At 39.4% G+C, this 18,234-nt stretch overlaps 1 protein-coding gene across 4 annotated transcripts in view; it reads right to left on the bottom strand.

The window, feature by feature from the left end:
- The window catches only part of OTUD7A (OTU deubiquitinase 7A), a 415,292-nt gene that overhangs the window by 25,899 nt on the left and 371,159 nt on the right, over positions 1 to 18,234 (bottom strand). For all 4 annotated transcript variants that reach the window (XM_072616550.1, XM_072616557.1, XM_072616565.1 and 1 more), the window contains one exon: positions 16,350 to 16,499. In XM_072616550.1, the coding sequence (XP_072472651.1) occupies positions 16,350 to 16,499 (150 nt within the window). The remainder of the gene's footprint in view (positions 1 to 16,349; positions 16,500 to 18,234) is intronic.

Raw genomic sequence — 18,234 nt, 5'->3', positions numbered from 1 at the left:
ACTTGTCTTCTGCTCTCTCTTCTCTATGCTCACTGCTGACCTTAACACAGAACATGCCCGTCTTCCATCTCTAGTGGAAAGAACATCACACTTAGAGACATGAGACTTCTATTTGAACACTGCTGGTTCCTTAGCTTAGTAGGGGGATTGTGGACAAGTTACTTAAAAATCACTGAGTGTGAGTTTGCTCCTCTATAAAACAGGAATGATATTAATATTCATGGTCCCTCCCTTGAAAGGTTGCTGTAAAGAATGCCCTTGATCAATCATAGGATTTTGAATTGGAAGGGACCTCAAAGAACAAGGCCAGCCTCCGCATTTGATAAATGGGCAAACTGAAGTTTTTGTGACTTGCCCAAGGTCACAAAAACAGGGCAAGATCTGAGATTTGGATCCAGGTTGTCTGCAGTGCCATATGAATTTGAATTATTCTTGTTAACCATATCCTTCATGACTTCACAGATTTTGATGAATTATTTCCAGACTTTGTCTAGCCAGACCAAAGAGTGTGGATCTGTTTTGTTTTTTTTTTCAGCCCAGCTTCTTCATGGATGTATTGAGTTTTCCTCTTCTGGCCCATCTTCTGCTCTATTATATATTCCCTCAGGTCAAGTGTCCAAGGGTGCCCAGTCTCCATGTGTGGATATAGATCATTACCTTCAGCAGAGACTGGACACCAAAGAAATATAATACACTGCTTTTCCTCAATCCCAAAAGACTCCTTCCTTCAGTTCAAGATAGGTTACAGAGTGTAAACATTCAAATTCAAATGCTTAAACAGTATTCATGTCCCAACAATCAGACAAATGAGACCTCTAGGTTAGCCAGTCTCAACTTGGGCAAGCAACTTTCAAAAGAAGGCTGTGTTTATACATACAAATGGAAGCAATATGGATAGGTAAATTTTTTTAGGGGTGGGTGGGTGGAATAGAATGAATTATCTGTATAAATCTTTCTATTTTCCACTTCTGCTTATGTGTGGACCCATGTCAGTTTTCTTTAATTCTTGAAGAAGAAGAAGCAGTGCTTAAAGAAGGAAATGGGAGTCAAAACATTTTTATAAATGCTGTTTACCAGAGCTCATCATCTTAGCAGAATTTCTGATCTATACCCTATATTGGTCAGACCACATTTGAAATCCTGGGGTCATTTCTGGGCATCTCATTTTGAGGAGTTAATGCAAAAACTTGGGCATGTCCAGAGGAGGGAAACTAAATGATGGCAGTCAGGGAAGCATGTCATATGTTTAAGGGTGAAAGAGACTGGGGAGGATTAGCTTAGCAAAGACAAAACTTGGAGGAGGAGAAAGGGAGCCAGTAGCATGATTTTAGACTTCAAATGTTTAAAGGGCTATCATATAGAAGGGTTAGTTATTCTCAACTCACCAAAAACAAGTAAGTACCTACCTACATACATGCAAGATAAGAAATAGTGCTCCAATAAGAGAACTATGTAAGTAAAAGGTTTGGCAAATTGAAAGAGAACTATGTAAGCATCAGCTTTTCTTGTAATTATTCATTGTTACTCTACTGTAGAAAGGACTCTGGTCCTAGAGAGGAGATGGGGGTGAATGACCTCTAGGGTTTCCTCCTCCTCTAAGATTCCAGAACTCTAGGTAGGTTAGGTAGTGGTTGCTCAGGGCCTGCCCCTATGGATCAGTGATTGGTTTTACAATAGGAAAGAAGAGCTCTGAGGAAAGGACTTCAAACAGAAGTGAATGGGCATCTAACTGTTCTTGCACGAAGACAGTTTGGTGACATCATTTCCCCAAAAACAAGGTTACTAGCAGCTCTTGCTGCTGAGAAGCACTGATGACAAAGGAAGGACTGAATCAGGGAGAAAGGGGGTGAGAAAAGGTGCTGGTCTAGTGAGTTTGTCTAGTTTTACTTTAGAAAAGGAAAATCTGGGCCCATCTTTGGGGGGTTTTGGGTTCATTTTTGTTCCAGTCTCTTCATCACTTTCCTTTAAATGGCAACACTTCAGGTGTTATTCTCTTGAGGTAAGAGTGTAAGGTTGTGGTTAGTCTGTATTTAAGAGAGATGGAGAGAACACAGTGGACTCTACATCAGTGAGACACCCCAACAGTAGAGGAAGGGCTGCTTATACAGATCAGAATGTTTATCCTTTCTAGCTGACACTATGGATAGTTTTACTATACAAGAGTCATATAACATGTCCTAAAAATAGATTGAGTTCTATTTAAAGACAAAACAACTATCTGTGTGATCTTGGGCAAGAAATTTCCCACTTCTCAGTTTCTGGGCCTCAGTTTCTTCCCCTGGAAAATAAGGCAGCTAAACTAGACAATTTCCCAGCTCCTTTCCAGCACTACTATTTCACAAGCTAGCTAAGAGAGCTCTGGTTACACTTCTGTTGTGAAAGATAACATGTTGTTTGTTGTTGGCCTTAAAAACCTATGGCTTGAGCATGAATCTTTCAAGGTCTAGAGGAAATCTCACCTTCTCCCTGAAGCCTTCTCTAACCCAGTCCACAGAGCTCCCTTTCTTCTCTGAACAGACTTGATATGAGCCTAAAGAAGGGTCAGTGGCTTATTATCAGAGGTCATATTATCAGAGCTCAGCTTCATGGGATGCCTACAGTATTGCCATAGCCAGATCAAGGGAAGTAGGAGTCCCAGCATAACTGGCCCTGGTCAGAAGAAATGTAGTATATCATGTTCAGTTTGTGGAAATGTATTTTAAGAACAGTAACACATCAAGTGCATCCAGAGATCTTTGAAATCACATCTTAGGAAAAACAGAAAAGGAATTAGATAGGTCTAGGTTGGAGAACAGAAGGTTAAGCTATTTTTAATTATTTGAGGGTCCTATCATTATCATTATAGCTTGACATATGAAGCGTTTTGTGGTTTGTGAAACAGTATACTTACATTATCTTAGGTACCTAGGTAGTACAGCAGGTAAAGCCCAAGATTTGGGAGTCAGGAAGACCTGAATTCTAATCCCGTCTTAGACACTTAGACCCTAGAAAAGTCACTTAACCTCTCTGTGCCTCAGTTTCCTCATCTGTCATGTGAGGCTAATAATAGCAACTACCTCACAGGGTTGTTGTAAGAGTCAAATGACTTCAGTATTTATTTGTAAAGCACTTTGCAAGCCTTAAAGTGTTATATAAATACTCGCTATCCACATCACCAAGTGCCTGGGCCTGGAATCAGGAAGACTTGAGCTCAAATCCAGCCTCAGACATTTACTAACTGTGTAACCCTGTGTGACCCTGGGCAAGTCACTTAACCTTCTTAGTCTCAGTTTCTCAATTGTAAAATGAGCTGAAGAAAGAAATGGCAAACCATTCCAGTCTTTGCCAGGAAAACTGCAAAGGAGTTTGAGACAGTCAGACACAATGGAAACAACTGAACAATAATAAACTTCACCATCATTGCTCTGTGTTATCCAATGGAACAGAACTTGGGTCAGTTGGTGAAAGCTATGGGCAGGCAGATACCAGGTCAATAGGTGGAAGAACTAATTACTGGAGCTGTTTAATGGGTGGCTGGTGGGCCTCTTGAGGTAGTAAGTTGTCTGTTGCTGAAAACATTTGTACAAAGGCTGGATAATGACTCTTCAGGAATATCACAGGGGATTCTCCCATTGGGTTGTAGTAGATACCTCGATGAAGTCAACTCTGGGACTGCTTGATTCTAAGACATCCTCCCAGTAGTACTTATTGTCAGTACTGTTCATCAGCTGCTTAGCTCTCCTATCTCACTAGCTATCTTTTTATGTGTACTTCTCTTATCTCTGCAACTAGATCATCAGCTCTGAGTGCATGTCTCATCCTTCTTTGTATTCTCTCACAAGGGTCTAGTAGCATGGCTCACACCAAGGAGGTAATCTAGGGGTTAGTTCTTATCACCATCAAATCATAGACTGAGAGTTAAAACAGATCTTGAAGGGCACCTAGTCCTACATTCTCATTTCACAGATGAGAAACTTTGACCCAGGGGTGTTAAATGACTTAGTTGATTATTGATGTTAGAATGTGCAAGTATTGGTGGAGGGTGGAGGTGGGGATGGGAGGAACAGTGTATCTATCAATGATCATTGTCTGAAGGGCTATCATACCCATCACCTCCTATGACCCAATAATTTTTTGACCAGTCAGAGTTTAAGGATTTTTTTTAAGTTTGGTTTCCTTGGAGTAATGGAATGTATGTCAAGGCCATGCCTTAAGGGGATCTTTGAATGGAAAGGTATTCCTATTAGAGAATGCTTTGGCTTATGCCAAAGAACATCAAATCACTATTCAGTGCCAGGACAAATTTAGGCTTTCTTAAAATAACACTTTCAAGAAAATATTGTGGTAGGAAAAAGCCTTGTGTTTCCTTAAGAGCAGCTCATGTGGTTTTTTAGAAATAATCATTGTCAAGGGAAATTGGTGTTTCTCTTAATTTTATTTATGAAATGTGGGCATTCCTTTGATATTACCATCTTTTATGTTTGAAAATAACACAAAGCTGGGGTGGGGGGAAGAGTGTTTTTCATAGATGCTTAAGAGACTGATTCAGAGCTGGAGAGAACTGTCAACCCAGCATCACAAAATCTCAAGAGTTAGAAAGGACCTATGAGGCTCTCTCACCCCCAAAGCACCCCAATAATACTCTCCTCTACCACAGAGCTCTCAGACGCCTGGCCTGCAACTCTCATACTTCAGAATGCAGTCCTCTTGAACCAGGTTAAAACAAAGTAAATCAAAATACAACAGGACATAGATAATGTTAGTATGTGGTTTTCTAAGTCAATATCAGGGTTCCTTATGTAAATTAAGTGGCCCAGTTTCTATTTGAATTTGACAACATCTGCAACAAGGGGTTCCTCCAGGCTCCAAATAAAGACCTTCATCAATGAACAAAACTCACTACCTCCTGAAGCAACTATCCTACCTTCCAGTAGCTTTAATTAGTTAGGGATTTTCTGTACATTGAGTTGAAATTTGCCTCTCTACACCTTATAAGATTAAATTTAACAAATGTTTATTAAGCCCAATGCACTTAATACGGTGTAAGTGGGCAGCTGGGTGGCATAATGGATAGAGCACAGGGTCTGGAGTCAGGAAGACCTGAGTTCAAATCCGGCTTTAGACCCTTACAGATGTGTGACCCTGGGCAAATCGCTTAACCCTGTTTGCCTCAGTTTCCTCATCTGTAAAATGAAGTGGAGAAGAAAATGGCAAGTCACTCCAGTATCTTTGTCGAGAAAAGCCCAAGTGGGATCACAAAGAGTCAAACACAACTGAAATGCCTGAACAACAAGACAAGTAAGTATGACACAGAGAGAAGAGAGCTGGTCGTGCACTTAGGAAAAACATCATCGTTGAGTGACTTGGGGCAAGTCGATTAACATTGGAGTGCTCCAGGGAATTTATCTGGGAGTTCTCTATGCCGATGAAAAGCCAGGCCAAGTCTTGATCCTTGTGTCTAAGACATGTGCTAAGACTAAAATGAGAGTCTTCTCTCCCTTACCAATTTGAATTTTACTACGGTGATCACTTGGATACAAATAAGCAAATATAAGGTAATTTAAAGAGAGAGTGAGCACTAGGACGGAGGGCATCAGAAAAAGGTTCAGGGAGGAAACAGTACTTAAAGCCCATCCTTCAAGACAGCTACCATGTCGCTTTTTAAATCTCACCTTTTGACAGCCAAAAAGTCTTAGTTCCTTCCATTGAACTCACATGGCATGATTTCTAGTGCCCTGCTCATCCTGGCTACCCTGCCCTCATATGTTAATGCCCTTCCCAAAACATGTCACTCAGAGCTAAATTATCTCCTAAGAATTTTTTTTTGGGGGGGGGTGGGGCTTGGTGAGAAACTCTCCAAATAAATCTTAGTATCACCCTCAGGAAAAAGTTTGAAGTTAAAGGTAAGCATTTATATTTACCATATTAATCCAAATATAAGCCACACCCCCAAATGAGATCTCTTGAAAGGAAAAAACTAGGCGTATGCTAAAAAATAACACTGTTTATAAACTTTGCTTGGGGTTTATGCCAAATAGATTTAGGAACTAGCACAACCTATATTTGTGCTAATCTGGTATAAAAACACTACTCAGTGCATAGTCTCCCACCAGGAATACCTGGTTTCTTGGTGAGTTGTAGCATTTTAGGAAATATCTTATTCATTAAAAATAAAATGTAAGTAGAAAAACAGAAACTTTAGCTTCAAGTAACTGGATCTTCAAGGTTGTTGTGTATCTTTTAAATTTAACATTCTATTTTTCTCTGGTTTCCAACTCATATTTTAGTGAATGCCCTTTAGTAAATCTGGATTTTGCATGTTGTCTGTATGTTCCTCTGCTCTCTCCCTCCAACCACCCGCCTACTCCAACAGGAGTTCCATTAAGACAGTCCCATTAAAGGCAGCTAGGGTAAGAGTTAGTGGATAGCATGCTGAATCTGGAGTCAGGAAGACTTGAGTTCAAATCTGGCCTCATAAACTTACTAGATGTGTGAACCTGGGCAAGTCACTTAATCTCTGCCTCTGTTTCCAAATATGCAAAACAGAGATAATAATAGGACCTACTTCTTAGCGTTGTTGTGAAGATACAATAATATTTGCAAAGCTCTTTGCAAACATTAAAGCACCATAGAAATGCGAATTATTATAATTACACCTATTATTTGGCAACAATACTTAATGCCTCAAAGGCAGCATGGTGGCAAAGTAGAAAGAATGTCTGGCTTGGAGTCAGGAAGACTTAACCTTTGTGAGTTCAAATCCTACCTCAGGCACTTACTAGCTATGTGGCCCGAGGCAAGTCACAACTCTCTTTGCCTCAGTTCCTTACCTGTGAAATGAGCTATTTCAATATTGTTTTAAGAAAGACTTTGAGAGAATTAGCTATTTTGTCTCTTATAAATGCCGAAACTAACTGTAAAGGGCATATGAAGAAAGATGCTATTTGTATCCAGAGAAAGAGCTGGTAAATAGAAGTATGTGTAGAATAATTTTACAGATATGCATATGTGTATATATATGTATGTGTGTGTGTGTGTGTGTGTGTGTGTGTGTATAAATATATATTTATATGGTAGCCATCTCTAGGGGAGGAAGGAAGAAAACAAAAGAAGAAAAGAAAAAATTTACGCAATAATTTTATTGTAAATTTAAAAGGAATAGCAAGTTGTTCGTGGTAGATTTGCAATTTCATGTACAATCATCTTTTTTATTGTAGTATGTTATGGAAAAGCTTGTTTTATTCTATAAATTAAAAATAAAATAAAAATATGGCTAGGGAAGAAAATGGCAAACCACTTCAATATTTTTGCCAAGAAAACCCCCAATGGGGTCACAGAGTGTTGGACACTACTGAAAGGATAGGACAGCAACATCACTTAATGCCTCAGGTGTTGGCTTGTCAACACTGGCTCTATGGTTGTGGAGAGGGGGAGAAGAGACGTCTTCAGGGCCTTCACGTGACTGGTTCTCTTTTATCTGACATGGCCTCTCTTTCTGAGGTCTAAGTTCATAGGCTTCTTGACTAAAGAGCAGATGCTGGCTTACTTTCCACCTTTGTCCTTTCCCTATATGAAACATGTCTAAACTTCCTAGCAATGTTAGAAATGACTTGCTGGTGGACAGTGTGACTGAAAATACTTTATTCCTCCATAGGATCCTGGAATTTTTCCTCAGGAGCTGAGTCATGGAGTGAGCATCTGTATCTGGCCTAACAGCCTACGCTGATACCCTAATGTTGCACTTCTGTTCCAAATGAGAACTACATCATCTTTCCCGTTTGATAAAGATGGTGTGAAGATTATTCAAATCAGAAATGTGTTGAGAGCATCGAATTCCCAAGAGACACATACTAGATTAAAAAAATCACGAATCACAACCAACAAGCACTTACTGAGCTCCCACTTTACAAGAAGGTATCATGCTAGGTGATAAGATCATGAATCGGTCAAAAGACCTGATCCTTGCCCTTGAGGGGCTTAAAATCTAGTTGAAGAGACAAGATAAATATGTATAGTATTATCACTATGCTAGTGCTGTTATCTGAACACACTGTAACTATACAGCAATGAAAAGATTTATCTTTCAATAAATCAACGTAATGTCTTCAGTTAATAGGACTTTAGGATCAAAGGAAGTTTTGATTTTTTGAACTGACATACATGAAGAATTGATTATCCTCTATCTAGATGTAGGAATAATTCCCATTGATTCAAGATGTCCCATTAGCTATTTTCCTCTTAGGCCTCAGTCTCCTTAACTATGATTTTCTTATCTGATTGGCTATTTTGATTTAAAACGTTATGTTATGGCTATAAACAGTTTGCAGGTAAGATATGGAAAATGAAGCCACCTGGTTCTGGTCTTTACTTGCTTGGCAAGCATCTTATTTGAAGAGGCTGGATGTGGAGGAGGCGATGATGAATAGTTGGGTGGAGCTGAAGCTGCCAAGCTATATTTCTGGATTCTCTCCATGGGTTTGGCAATTACCAGGTTCTGAGGGAAGTTGTTTCCTGCTTGTCATTGGTGAACTGGGCATTCCCACACCTTCAAAATTTCCTGGACAGTTTTAGGATTCTGGGAGGTAGTTTTCATTTCCACAGAAGAACCACACACACACGTGTATATGTATATACCCACATATGTACATATATGTATATATATGTATGTCTATACATATTTTTTCCCCTCCCTGGTTTCACAGATATGGATTTAGAGGTTAATTTTTTCATCTCATTTAATATACTTTTGGTTAAGTCTGACTCTATTCTGAAAGCAAGCCCAAGTTTAATTGGCTTTGATTGATTCTCTGCAGGATAAAACTAAAAGTTTGAAAGGAAGAAGGAGAAGATCTTATTCATGAACTTCTGTAATGGCCAATGGCACTAGTATCAGAAATAGTCTGAAGTGATATTTACGCTACCCTGGTGCTTATGTAAATCACGTAGAACTTCCCAATTTAGTGTATCTTGAAGATAAATCCACCCCCAAATGACCTCCAATCTAGAAAATTATCATGTGGGAAATGAGTTTCAGAGCTCCCAGATCATTTACTACTTCTATATGACTTTGGGTGAGTTACTTAACCTCTCTCAGTCTCAGTCTCCTCATGTATGAATCAAGGGTGTTGCACCAGATGATGTCCAAGATCCCTTCCAACTCTAGACTGGTTATCCTATGAAGCTAAAAAAGTGACCCTAGTAACACACTTAACAAATGCTTCTTGAATGAATAATTTGTTGACTTCAAATGAAAACTCCTTTACCTCAAACCAAGAACCACAAAGAAAATTTGCAGATATCATTGTCATGTGTGCTATCTAAAACCATATCCGAAGCCTCAGACTTTATTTACTGGGTTAAGATGGTGCCATTTCATTTTTGCCTCCTTTCTTTCTGGTGCCTGCTCTGTCTCCATGCCAGGAATTAGGATTCTGAAAGACGTCAATGAAAGATTTCCTAATGCTGATCTAGGTCAAAATGAAAAACCATGAGAATTTGTCACCAATCACTCTTTCACTGACCCATTTGTCTTTTCCCCAGGCAATAACCATGAGATGTTAAGTATCAGGCCCTTCCATTTTAAAAGAGCAAGAGAGAGAAAAACATAAGGGGTAATGGTAAATGGAGATCATAGGATCAGAGGCCCATACATTCTGATTTGGAAGGGATCTTAAGAGTTAGTATCCAGTCCAACACTTTCACTTTGCTTACAAAAGACAAAACTGAAGCCAGAGAGGTTTTGTAACTTGCCCACAGTCATGATAAAAATAAAATCAGTCCTAGAACTGATCCCAGGTCCCTTGTCTCCTAATCTAGCACATTTTCCACTGCATTAATTTATCAAACAAAAAAAAATTATTAAATGGCAATCAAGAAGTATCCTCAATGCTGAGGGTAAAAGACATTATCTCAAGGAGCCTTATTAAATTATGAATAGAGTTGGGGCTGCCTTTGGAAAGGAACTGGGCACTCTACTGTTATCCACAGTGGTTTGTGGGTAACCTGCATTTTTAAAATGGTGAACACTTGTTTAGTCTGGGAGCATGACTGCTCTGCTACCCCTGGAAATTCCCTCTAGTGATGTGGCCTTGTGGGAATGTGTATGGCCTGCCTTGTTAGAGGTGGCTCCATCAGACTTATGAAATACAACTTCCTTCACTTATGTCAATAGTACATTCATTGAGTTATTTCAAAGCATTGTATTAGAAACTATCAGAGGCTTAGATGATGTAATATTCACGTTTAAGGGAGTGAAGTGAGACCCACTCTGGGTTTACCTGGATTACTCTATGGATTCTTCTTCCATGGGTTACTGCTTTCCCCTGTTTTGACTTTGCCCTATCCCAAAGGGATGGATGGGGGGACTTGGTGAGACTTTTCAGCATCAGTGATACTTAACTTCTCATCATATGTTAGGAGTAGTCTGACTGCAGAGATAACACTTCAGGGACCACATGGAGGGGTTTAAGAGGGGAGGACAGGGAATGAATGTTTTTCCTTTGATCTTATACATATTCAGTAGTACATCCTCCGAGGTGATTAGACTAATCAGGAAGATGCAGCTGTCTGCTGGAGTTCTCATCTATAAGAATTAGCTGAGCTCCAGAACAGCAGTAAGGTTGGACTGAATTGACCTAGCAAAGTTAATGTCTACAAGAAGCAGTTCAGCAAAACCCTGGGTTCTATCTGGCTAAGGAGCAGTAGCGAGCACGGAGCTAAGAGTATAATCTCTAATACTGTAAAGAGGATTAGGGTTTTTAAGAGGATGGAACTAGAAGTTATAATTCTTTTGACAAGTTCTCACCTGGGCCTTTGCTGAAATGAAGCCTGAAGACCAACTAGAATAGATAAATACTTAGTTTTTTTTTCTTGTAGTTCTGCCAGAAGAACATTGATACGTAATTAGGACAAATAAAGGGGCAGGACCTATGCACAAAATTAACCTAGTTCTGAAGCTGGGGGGTGGGGTGGAAATGGGGGAAAGTAGAGATAAGTAATTGCTAGGAAAAAATCCAATTTCAATGGGTCGATTGTGCCTTTCAACATCAGATTTACATCTGTTAGGATGGCTATGGTTTTCTATAAAAATTTCCAATAGCCTTCAGATGTTCTATAAAGACCAAAACTAATTTTCCCAAACAGCTTTGAAAACTTTTTGGAAACGGGCAACAAAATCAGAAATGCTATTAAACTAGTAGTCTCTCTGTGTAACATTTAAATCAAAGGGTGCTTTGAGCTATGTTGGGAGTGGAACCGTTGCATTTATCCATTTAAGGAAAATCACTCCTCTTTAAAGGGAGTTACTGTGCTTTTGAATAGACAAATTCATGAATAATGCCTTTGAAGACTAAAGAACGAAAACTCATGATTAAAAGAAGTCAGGATGACAGTTGCTTATTTCCTAGAAAAGGTCTAGAAACTAAGGAGTTCATATCTAGATTTTCTTTTCTTTTCCAGTCATGGATCTTCAAAGAACACCAAGCTCTTCTGGTTAAAGGGAGGGAGGACTTCAGACAGAATCCTCTCACCTCCTGTTTAATGGAAATGAATGATTGGCACCTTCCCAGACATATTAAAAACAAATCACCCCTTGCTGTCAGAGTTTTATTTCATGACCCTTCTCTGCTTCTTTCCCCTCCTATTACAGAACCTGGAGCTTTTATTTATCGAGGCAGAGAAATGGAAGCCAACTTTCTGTCCATGAGCTCATTCTCAACCTCCTAAGAACTGGTTTGCTCCAGTAGCTTCCTCTTCAAAGTGCTGGGTCTGGAGTCAGGAAGGCCTGAGTTTACATCTGGCCTCAGGGCAAGTCCTTTAACCACCATGCCTCAGTTTCCTCATCCGTAAGATGGGGATAATAATAACAACACTTAACTTCCAGGGTTGTTGTGAGGATCAAATGAGATTCCATGTGTGAGGTGCTTTGTAAACCTTATAGCCATATGTAAATTGTTATACTATACTGTATATAAGAGGACCCACTTCCTACCTCAAAGAATAAAATGGAAGGAATCTTTCTTTGCTCTATCAGTGGTAGCCTCTTCACCAAGGAATACACTCCCTAACCACACCAAGTGAATCAGGGACATAAAAGTTATTTCCGTCCACATATGCTGGTCCCGCCTGGATGCAAACTGGATTTTATTTTGTCCTTCCAGTCTTGGGGAACCCACAATGGCTGAAATTTACTGCCTGTTTAACTTTCCATGCCAGACTTCCGTGGTAGCATTCAAAACCATACTGGGAGAGGCCCTTCTGTGCTCCTAAGTAGCAAAAGAGAGAGCACAGGAAACTGAAAACCTCATAACAGGAGTTTGATAGATAGAAGTGTGATCAATATTCTGATAATTCCATTTGCTGATGGCCTGGCAGTTACAAGGATAGGAGACTCATGAATTTGGAGCTTGATGGGACTTCTGAGGGCAGCTAGTCCAAACTCCCTTCATTGTGCAGAAGAGGAAGTTGAGGCCCAGAGAAGGGAAGAGATTTTTCCAAGATTACACAGTGGTAGAGTAGGAATTCAAACCTAGGTTTTCTTACTCTGAATTCAGCAGCCTTTCCTCTGTACCACAAGGGGATCAACATATTGGTTAGGAAACACTTCAAGAAAAAATGAGTTATCATCGCAGAGAATCAATCACTGAGGTAGTGCCTGGGCTTTGTTTTCTATGATAATAATAGTAGCTCAGTAAGATGGCCCTGGATTTTTGATTAAGCCCCACCCCTCCACTTTTTTTCCTGCCATCCTTAGGGCCTTAAACAGCTTGATGTACATGTCTATAGTATCCACTTACTGAAGGCTTATTGTATAGTTTCCAGAGCAAGTTGGACTGAACAAGAATGTGCAGATAATCAGAAAACAGCAGTGGGAAGAAACAGAGGAAAATTTTTCCTTCTGCTTACTGAAGGGTAAGAAACTATTGATAAACAGGTGAAATCGAAGTGGAATACTCTGCTTCCAACCACTGGATACACTTAAGGTAAAGTCAGTATTTCTGTGCTTAATAGGGAATTTTAAAACAAAATGAAATCAATTGCAGCATTCCAGTAAAAGGGATCATAGATAAATACAGATACAGAAATGACGCTGGAACGGATCTTAGGAAGAATTGGGTCCAATCCTCTCATTCTCTAGATGTAGAAACAGATGCCTAGAGTTTATGTAACTTACCCTATGGCAGAGGTTCTTAACCTGAGGCCTGTGAATTTGTTCTTTCTCAATGTGATTTGTCTTTAAAATGTTTGGACAACATTATTTCAATATAATTGGTTTTCTTTGTAATTTTAACTATTTTTTATTTTAAAGTTTTAAAAATATTATTCTGAGAAGGAGACCACAGGCTTCACCCAAGCCTGTCCAAGAGGTTCAGGACATATAAAAGTTACAAACCCTTGCCCTGTGGTCAGATTCTCCTCTGGCACTTATAGTCTTTCATAGCCTGGCAGCAATCTAACTTCCAGACTTATTATGTGTCATTCTCCTGCTTCCACTCTATGGTCCAGCCAAGGTAGTTAGTACTTTCCTTACCTTCTTCCCCAACCACATCCTCTGAAAAAATCATAAATACCTTGTGTTTGCATATGCTTTTATAGGGTGTTAAGGAAAGCTTAGAAGTTCTCTAAGACTTTTGGAATATGACAACACTTATAAAACTCTTGGTACAGTATTTGGTAAACAGTAGGTGCTACTTAAATGCTTATTCCCTCCCTCCTTCACCTTTCCTGCTAGAAGACAGGATCCTTGAGGTCAGGGACTGAATTCATTTTTATATTGGTGTCCGCAGGATCCAAACTGTGCCTGATAGAAGTGGCCCTTAATAAATGATTCTGATTGGTTGACTCTCCAAAATCACCCAGGATTCAAACCCAGATCCTTTGACCCTTTAATTCCTGATCCAGCACTCCCTCTTCTATATGTTTAGGTCTTTTAGCCACAATGGAAATCATCCAGTGGTGCCATCCCTTCAGATCTTTGCATTTGTTAGAGGACACACTCTTACTTTACTTGTGAAGACGCAAAAGCAGTGACTTCTGAACAATAAAGGTTGACTCCACCAGCCTCTTTGGAAGGAGTTTGTTGTTGAGTCTTTTCAGTCATGTCTGACTCTTGGTGATCCCATTTGAGGTTTTCTTGGCAAAGATACTGGACTGGTTTGCCGTTTCCTTCTCCAACCCATTTTACAGATGAGGAAACTGAGGCAAACACAGTTAAGTGACTTGCCCAGGATCACACAGCTAATAAGAGTCCAATGTTAGGTCTGAACTCAGGAAGATGAGTCTTCTTGATTTCACACCCTGTGATCTATCTCCCATGGCATCTAGCTGCCCTATGGGAGAAGGTACTTCCTACATATGAACATCTTCTGCTCAGTTATGCGACTGCTCTGACACCAGGAGATAGAAGCCAGTCTCTTGATCCCAGTCCAAAGTCCTAATTAAAGCTCTCTGTAACATTTCATGAGCACACACGTTAAGTACGGATGATAGCTGGTGTGACATCTGCACACTAAGAGAGCTGGACTTGGCTGGAGTTGGAAAAGTTGGGAGTGGAAATCCTGTCACTGATTTTATTCATTTTGAGACCTGGGCAAGTGGCAGAATCTCTCTGAGAACTCCGTTTCTTCCGTAAAGTAAGAAATAAACAATAACCTTGTAGTACTTACCATACAGGGCTACTGTGTGGATCAAATGAGATAATCTCTGTGAAAACCTTTTTTTCTTTTGCGGAATTTATGGTGCTATATAAATGTCAGTTATTATTATTAAAAATGGCAATGGTGACTACTGCACCTCTGGCTGAGAAACAGTGGAGAAAAACAAGAAAGCCTTTCACTTCTAATTGGTTAAATATTTTTCTACTGCAAAAGTGATATGTCTGGAAATAGTGTAGAAAAACAACTTTATATTTCCATAACAGCTGGTTTCACAGAATTTTGTCTTAATTTCCTCTCTGACTCACATCACCTGGCCCACACCAAGATGTGTTATCATTCCCTAGTTTCTATTTCGGGTGCCAGCCAACACCTGGGGAAGTTAAACGTGATGTAGTTTTAACCATTCAACTTTCCCCTGTTTCTGATAATAGATCACCTCTTGCCCCAAACAAACAAACAAAGAACATGAAAGCTGAAATAAGCCACTTGTATCTTTTCACAGTTAAACCTGTCTGGAGGCAGGGGCCTTGTTTTGTCTCCTGCTGAATTTTTTTTTTTTAAAAGCTTCTCTAGTGACAATTTTTTTGCTGTGTTTACATGACCAAAATAAAACGTCAAGAACTTTAAATGCCTTAGCTTCATGCTCCTGAACATTCTTCATGTGTTGTCAGCAATTTCCCTGAAAGAAACTTAGGAGCAGGGATCTTGGATGCAATATTGATCTGACTTTGATCCCAGTTTAATCACCAATGGGACTTATTGGTATCAGCTATAGACACAGGCTGCAACATTCTGGAGCTAGCTTTCCTTCACAAAGTCACTGACGTAAGAAAAGCAAAGATTTTTTTTAAAAAGCCACAAATACTTAAAAAACGAAAACTCTACTTTTCAGAAACAGTTTAACTTGTTTAAAGTTCTATTTTTCAGTAGGGAAAGAACTATCTATTGGAAATTTAGATGTGAGGATTCTGATGAAAATGTCTCTACCGTTTTATTGAAAACACTTTAAATATGTGTATAGATAATGCACACAGGAGGACCGGAGCACAAATCCAGTCTCAAGTCATTTACTGGCTGTGTGACTTGGGTCACTCAACATCCGGCTCAGCTTCCTTAAATGTAAAATGGGGAGAATAATAGCAATTATCTCCTAGGGGTGCTGAGAGGATCGGTCTCTCTCTCTCTGTCTCTCTTTATAAATACATATAATATATATTATATTATGTAAATATATATGTATAATTTAGCACAGTGTCTAGCAACCAGCAGATGACTAATAAATGCTTATTCCTCTCTTTCTCTCTCTCTTTCTCTCTCTCTCTCTCTCTCTATATATATACACACACATATATATACATACTATCTATATCTCTATAATACTAGCTGTGTGAACCTGGAGAACTCACTCAATCTCTGTCTTCCGAGAGCCAATAATATTAGATTATAAGTTATAGGCAAGTTGGTATTCAGTATCTGTGGAGATCATTTCTGATGCTGATGAAATAACAGACATGTACAAAAAGACAGATACATACACACATGTGCCTTGATAATACAGATAGCTTTATCATGCTTATATGCTCATACAGCTTGAAAGGAGCTAATTTTCCTAAATTTCTTTAAACGGAAACCAGTAGGATTTTTCGTTAATCAAAGCTACTGTGGTCTTCCTCCTGGGTTGCCATACTCCCCTTTTCAGTCTCCCCCTAATCCTACCTTGCTCTCTTTGTTGATCTTTCTGTTCCATGGACACAAGGGCAGAGAAATGGGCTTGATCATAGGCTAGGACCAGAGGGGAGCAGTGACATCTGTTAGGTGGAACTTCCAGAGGCAAGTAGATTCCTCCAAATGGAATTGGAGCAAATGCTGCATGAAAACAAATATGATTTAGGAAATTCGCTTCCATTTAATAAACCTCTATTAAGCATCTGCTAGAGAGCCAGCTGACATATGTAGAAGGTCAGCCTACAGGGTTCCAGTACTCCCCAATGCATGCTGGCAAACATGACCAGGAGCACTTGGTGCCCTCAGATGACTCCTTTAGGTGGTAAGTAATAGATGAACTCTTGCTCTGCGTTCACATTAGGGAGCTTCCACATTAAGAATTCTCTTGAGAAGATGAAGTCACAGGTCAAACCTCTCCCCTACTCCCAGCCATATACTCCAAGTATCTGGGTATTAGAGATATGAATACAAAAACCACATAACCTCTGATCTCAAGGAATCTACAACCTAGTAGGAACATGAAAATAGAAGGATGTGGTGAGGAAGGGTGCCAGAGAGGTAACCTTTCTAATGTTTTTTACACTTGCCCTGCAATCATGATTCTCTGAGGTATAGTAGAAGGTAAATTGGAACAAATGCTCTGGGGGTCCCTCACACGGATAGGTGGGAAGTGATTCAGAGAAAATTGCCAGCTCTAAGGGGGAGAGACAAATGGAAAAGGAGGTGACTTTGACAGTTGGTGCTAAAAAGAATTGGAGTTCATGCAAATCACATTGGTCCATAAACACCCTCCTCTCCTTTTCCATCATCTTCCACACATCCTTCAGGGAACATGTGTTATCTCTGTGACATCCTGGTCTGACCTAAAAGAGTGGAGGGAGAGAGCAGATATGCACTTCAGGACTAGCTTCTGAACCTCAGGCTCTTCTAAGAATGGGTTTACCACAATCAAAATTGCATGAGATGACCAAAAGGGCAAAAAGGCACATTGCTACAGAAAACTCTCAACAATAAAATCCAGTGATATTTGGTAGAAAAGCGTGCTTCTGGAACACACAGAAGACCAATCTTTTCCCAATTTTCTTGTCAATATTTTCCCTCTTGTTTATTAAAGGTATTTTTATGAAAACAGGATCATTATTTTTCCAGTTTATTGTTTCTATTTCATCTCTATTTAAAATTACAAATCCACTTGTGCATCTCTCCTATTGATTCTGAAGCAATCAACTAAGGTGTTTCAACTTCTATGTTATTAAATCAAGGCTGAATCATTACCCGCTAGGACACATTGGATCTCTGGACCATACAGAATAAAATTTCAGGGACTTTGAGGTCTAATTCTTATTTTACCACTCAAACTTGCCCACAAGAGCAACCCTATAGTTCCTTTTGATGCCTCAGGCAGCTCACTCATCACAGTTAGAGCAGGGATTCTTAATGTTGTTGTTTTCATTATTTTTTGAGTGTGTTATAGATTCCTTTAGTGGACTGCTAAAGCCAGAATTAAGCGTAAAACAAAATACAAAATACAATAAAGGAATCTACTTACATTAAAATAAAGATGTGATTTTTCATAGACCTCCTGAAATTTATCCATGGTTTGGGGATATATGGACCACAGGTTAAAAGCCCCCGAGTTAGAGTGAGATACAGGGGACAAGTAAATCTGCTAGGCCTACGATTTTTTGAAACAATTTACCAAAGATTGTCAGTCACTTCAGATCACACAGCATTCTGTGGAATAAGTGTTCCTAGGTCTAAAATACTTTAGGGAAAGTCTAGTTTGGTTTTAAGAGAAGCTTTCTAGATTTCTTCCTAACCCTTCAATTTTATTCATTTTTACAGAATAAATCTCTTAATAATATCTAGCATTAAC

Source organism: Notamacropus eugenii, chromosome 1 (assembly GCF_028372415.1).
Source record: "Notamacropus eugenii isolate mMacEug1 chromosome 1, mMacEug1.pri_v2, whole genome shotgun sequence".
In the NCBI taxonomy this organism is placed as follows: Eukaryota; Metazoa; Chordata; class Mammalia; order Diprotodontia; family Macropodidae; genus Notamacropus; species Notamacropus eugenii.
The sequence above is the reverse complement of the archived record's forward strand: the minus strand, read 5'-3'. Positions and strand labels throughout refer to the sequence as shown.